This window comes from Gossypium raimondii, chromosome 4, assembly GCF_025698545.1.
Source record: "Gossypium raimondii isolate GPD5lz chromosome 4, ASM2569854v1, whole genome shotgun sequence".
NCBI lineage: Eukaryota > Viridiplantae > Streptophyta > Magnoliopsida > Malvales > Malvaceae > Gossypium > Gossypium raimondii.
In genome coordinates, this window is record NC_068568.1 from 18,727,682 (window position 1) to 18,733,681 (window position 6,000).

The 6,000-nt window shown below is 34.3% G+C and overlaps 1 protein-coding gene across 1 annotated transcript; it reads left to right on the plus strand.

The window, feature by feature from the left end:
* Positions 1-1,360, plus strand: LOC128040444 (uncharacterized). The gene is made up of 2 exons (XM_052629194.1): positions 1-250; positions 615-1,360. Exons 1-2 carry the CDS (start codon positions 1-3, stop codon positions 1,358-1,360), a joined length of 996 nt encoding a protein of 331 aa, XP_052485154.1.
* The last annotated feature ends 4,640 nt before the right edge of the window (positions 1,361-6,000 follow it).

Consider the following 6,000-nt stretch of genomic DNA (forward strand, 5'->3'; position numbering starts at 1 on the left):
ATGAGAGTAGTTGGATCATTTGAACTGAATGTGATTACATCAGTTACTACTCAGGTATCTTCTTTAGCCAACATGATAAATACGATGCAAAAGTCTAGTGAGGTGAAAGAGCTGAAAGCAACTAGGTTATCTTGTGTTTACTGTGGTGAGGATCACATTTTTAAAGAGTGTCCCTCAAACCCAGCATTTGTCTACTATATGGGCAACTTGAATATGAACAACAACCCTTATTCCAACACGTATAATCTTGGTTGGAAGTAACACCTGGAATTTAAGTGGAACAATCAAGGAGATGTAAATTCCAACATAGTTGTTAGACCCAATACCATGAATGTCCTACCTACTTTCCATCAATCTATACCACTTCAACAATGAGTTCGACAAGGGAAGACATCATCTTCTTCCTTATCTATTGAATGAGTATATGGCCAAGAACGATGCTGTGATCTAAAGCCAAGCGTTACCTTTATGAGCTTTAGAGAACCAAGTAGGATAGATAGATAATGCTTTGAACTCAAAAACACAAGGAAATTTACCTAGTGATACCTAAAATGGAAGACCACATAGGAAAAAACATTGTAAAGCAAACACTTTTAGAAGTGGCACAAAACTAGATAGAGTTGACAAGGGTGTTGCTGAAACAACGAATTTAGAATCTAATCAAAGCAAAACTCTTGAACAATACAAGAAGAGTAACACAAATGTGAAAATTGGACCAAGTAATGCCAAAGCAAATTCAAATAGCATTGGTGAACATAATTCCTGGTGGGCAAGAAAGTCACTACAACCTGAAATTCACGCATCCCTACCATTTCCCCAACGATTTCAGAATCACAGATACGACCAACAATTCAGGCAATTCTTGGATTTCCTTAAGCAACTTCACATCAATATACCTTTGGTGGAAGCCTTGGAGCAAAATCCTAACTATGTCAGGTTTATGAAAGACATACTTCCAAGGAAGAGACAATTGAGAGAATTCAAAATAGTCGCAATGAATGAATGGTGCACTGCTATGCTGACAAATAAATTGCCTCCAAAGTTCAACGACCTAGAAAGCTTCACAATACCTTACTCAATTGGTAACAAATTTTTTGTGAAGGCCTTGTGCGATTTAGTAGCGAGCATAAACCTTTTGCCCATGTCCGTGTTCAAAAATTTGGGAATTGGTGAAGTAAGACGCACCACTATGACCTTGCAATTGGTAGATCAAACATATGTACACCCAGAAGGTAAAATAGAAGATGTCCTGGAAAGGGTAGATAAATTCATTTTTCTTGCTAATTTCATTGTATTAGACTGTGAAGCTGACAAAGATGTGCCTATTATTCTAGGTAGACTTTTTCTTACAATAGGATGACTATTATTGTTGTTCAAAAGGGCGAATTAAGTATGAGGGTGAATGATTAAAATACCACTTTTAATGTTTTCCAGGCTCTAAAATATGCTAATGATATAAAAGAGTGTCATGCTATCAGTTTGTTAGACTCTGTTGTGGAAGAGGAATTTGAGAAAAAATAACATGAAAAATAGCATAGTGAATTGGATTCAGTTGATATTGATGATGAAGGTCCATTAGGACACCACTAGCAGTTGCTAGAATCCATACTAATTTTCGATAGACCTACAAAGAGGTTTGACACATTAGATTTATCTACTCAAGCTTTCAGCCCTACTAAACTTTCCATACAAGAACCACCCACGTTAGAGCTGAAACCTCTACCTGCTCAGTTAAAGTACATTTATTTGGGGAAGGATAACACACTGCCTGTGGTTGTATCTGTTAAGCTGACTTATGAGCAAGAGGTTCAATTGTTAGTGTTACTTAGAAAATTCAAAAAAGCATTAGGATGGACAATCGCAAATATTAAAGGAATCAGCCCCACAATCTGCATGCATAAAATTTTGCTGGAAAATTGCCATTGAAGTTCTATTGAGCAGCAAAAGAGGTTGAACTCCATTATGAAGGAGATGGCGAAAAAAGAGATAATCCAATAGTTGGATGCTGGAAAAAAAGGGTGAGTTCAGTCCAATGTGTGCCAAAAAAGGGAAGTGTCAACGTGGTCAGTAACGATAATAAAGGAATCAAAGTTGACAAGGCAAAAATCGAAGTGATTGAGAAGCTACCAACCCCAACGAGTGTTAAAGGAATTAAGAGCTTCTTAGGTATTCTATAGGAGATTTATCAAAGACTTCTCTATGATTTTTAAGCCCTTGTGTACTTTGTTGGATCAAAATAAACCTCTCCTTTTTGATGATGCCTGCCTATATACTTTTGAGGAGCTAAACAAGTGATTGGTGGTTGCTCCAATAGTAGTGGCCCCAGATTGGTCACTGCCATTTGAGCTCATGTGCGACACGAGTGATTTTGTTGTTGGAGCAGTGCTTGGGCAACAGATAGGTAAGATTTTTCACACTATTTGCAACACCCTATACTCGGCTTGGTCGCCAAGCCCGAATACGGGATGCCACACCACCGTCTCATTTCATATACAACAAGTAAAAGTTCATTCTAAACGAAGCGTCTTTCATTTTAGGATTCGTATAGGTTTTAAGTCAATTATACTTGTTAGTTATCAATGTTACATGGTAACCATATATCAAATAGTCTTATAATAATAAAACATGCATAAGGTCCATATAACAAAATTTCCAAAACATGTCTGTAGGTATTGGTATTGACACTAAGGTATCAATATTTTCTTTAAGTGGTATTGATATAACCTAGAAAAACGATACCAAACTTGCATTCTATTTCTCAATCAAAAGCCAAAGTCTCAAAAATTATCGGTACCTACAATGAAATATTGATATTTTAACTCGATTATTGATACTCGAACAAAGGTATATATACCAATTCTCTATGTTGACTCCCTGCACGTTTCAAAACACATAGGTATCGATTTTAAAGCCTGATTTTCGATACCTCTACTACAAACCTAAAAAATATATCATACAAAAGTAATTAAACCATTCCGATTTAGTTTCTAAACATCATACATCAATTACTTCGGTAAATAATCATTCAATGGCCTAATTGATAGTTCAATATCATAAATCGTGTTCGAGCAAGTAATGTTAATCCATCCTTATATCTATGAACCCAAGCATAACAATAACATGTAACCCTTATAAACCGAACCAAAAAGCATCATAAATGTCAAGAAATCAATAGGGTTATGATAAGTCTACCATATTACCTCATTCCCCAAAATGTAAAAAAATACAGGAAACAAATGAAAATAATAAATAAACTTGCTTGGTTCATATAACTCCTCTAACCCATATTCGTTGCCGGATTAAGGTTACAGAGCATTACCATACAATCAGGAAAAATTAAACTTAATATCATTAAATAACATAATCAAATCATAAATCAATCATATACATAGATACAGTCCCTAAATCGAGCCATCAAGGTCCTAGAAACACTATAGAAGCAATTCGGGACCAATTTGAAATCATTTGAAAAGTCTAGGAAAAAGTCATAAAAATTTTGAAATAGGGGTCACACGACCATGTGCCTCACATACCTGAGACACATGCCCGTATCGCAGGCCATGCAACCTTCAAACTAAAAACACATGGCCATGTCCCAGCCCGTGTCCTTACCTGTAAAACTCTCTGAGTAGCGCCACATGGTCGTGTCACACGCCCGTGTGTCAGGCCATGTACCTCACTGACTTGCACCCTAAATAAATCATCAGATGACACATGACCGTGTTGCCAGGCCGTGTGTCTCACACGGTTGAGTCACACGGCCGTGTTGCCAGGCCGTGTGTCTTACATGGTTGAGTCAGACGGCCATGTCTCAGGCCATGTGGACCCAAATATACCTAAAATCAAACCATTTCTAAGACCATTTATTGAATAACTATATAAACCATCTGTGCACACAATCAAGGGGTTCAAAGTTGCATAAGCATACCATTTCAAGCATCCTAATTTACTTAACCAATATGCCATTCAAAGGCACCATAAACATACCAAATCATAACATGCCAACATAAGTCAACATTTCCTTATTTCAAGCATCATAATCTAACTTAATTCCTTACCAAAATATATCTCAATTTATCCATTCTCAACCATTACAAGCCTACCAAAAGACCAAAAGAACTTATCTCAATAACTAAAAGTGGTTAAGATGACTTTACTTAACAAGCATTACAAGTCCATCATATAACATAAACTTCAAAGACACAAGCGTAATAAAACAACCATTAATACTACCATGAGCCATCAATACAATAGACCTATACATGATAATATTTTCATTTCTATACATGATAATTTAGCTCATAAATAAACTTAACCATGTCTCAAGTAATCATTTTCAAGTCATTATCAACATGCCAAGATAACCTTAAAAACAAGCACATCAAAGTAACCAATATCACATAGCTTGGTAAGGCATCAAAATGTACCAAACCAACCTAGCTTTCCTAAGCTTATACATGTCAAAAAACTATTCAAACATACACCATAATACCATCACAAAGCACCCTATACATGCCATTATAAACCTTAATAAATTTACTCAAAAGCTACCGAATTGTCCACTGGATAGTGCAATAGATCTCCGACAAACTTCTGACCGATTGAGCTTCTAATAATCTGTAAAGTAAAAGAAACTAACTACGTAAGAAATGAATGCTTAGTAAGGTCGTATAAAATTTAAACATAATATTCCATTTAAATAATGAACTTTATAAAATAAGTATAAACCTTTATCAATGCCATAAGATTAATAAAGCCTATATAACACTATCAAACTTTCAAGTTAGCATACTTGTTCATGATACATATGAAATCAACCATATATATATAAACATAACATTTAATTCATCATTGTTACCATATGATCATGTTTCATTTAATTAGCTTACTTGTCGCTTCCAAATGCTTAGTATAAGCCTAAACAACCAAATCACAAGTTAGTACACTTGTCCATAATATAAATGAGTTAATCCATAGCATAAGTAGATTTCTCATATATAAGTACATCATTTAATTCATCAATCTTTTTATAACATCATGTTACATCTCAATTGTGAACTTATCATTTCATTCCCTTTTCTTACCCGTTAAACCATCTAGAATTACATCGGATACCCGGGAAAGCTCACACGAAGTGTGCCTTTACATATAACCGTAACCTTTCCTTTACATGAATGCTCACACAAGCTGTGGGTCAGAATGTAAGCTACAAAATGCTGCTCACACAAGCTGTCGAGAATCCGCAACAAATGCAGGACCTAAGCCATCGGTAGGACATTCAAGACTAGCACCCGAAACATGAAATCCCTAATGACATGTCATTTGTATCCTAATAATTCCTAAGGTTCAACCGGGACTCGATATCCATTAATTCATCATTGATATGTTTATCTATCAATCCATTTACTTTAAAAAATATAATAAACATTCAATTTAAACAACATTTAAGTGATTGTAGTTCACACAAACTTATCTAACTAAATTGCAATAATAACTAAATTTAGGGCTATTTGGTAATTTTCTCTTCTCCTCGATTTCCACTTGTTCTTGATCTAAATTAATAATTTCATTCAATTTATTAATTCTAATGAAAAATCAATTCATTTTATGCAATTAAGTCATTTTTGAATTTTTATAAAATTACCCCAACATTTTACTTTCATACAATTTAGTTCCTAAGTTCAAAACATGCAAATTAACCATTTTATTCAATTAATCCCATTCCAAGATTTAGAATAATTGATTTAGCTTATAACCCATAATAATGAAAATTTACAAAATTACCCTTAAAGTTTACCCTTTTGCATTTTAGTCTCTAAACCCAAGATTGCAATTTCATCATTTCTATATAAAATTCATGCAAACCAATTTTTCCTATTTTATAACACCCATAATTATCATCCATATACAATATTTTCCTTTAATTTTACCATTTTCATAAATAAGTCCTTATACCTTAAAATCATCAAAAATTACTTAATAAAATAGATCTATTTCACA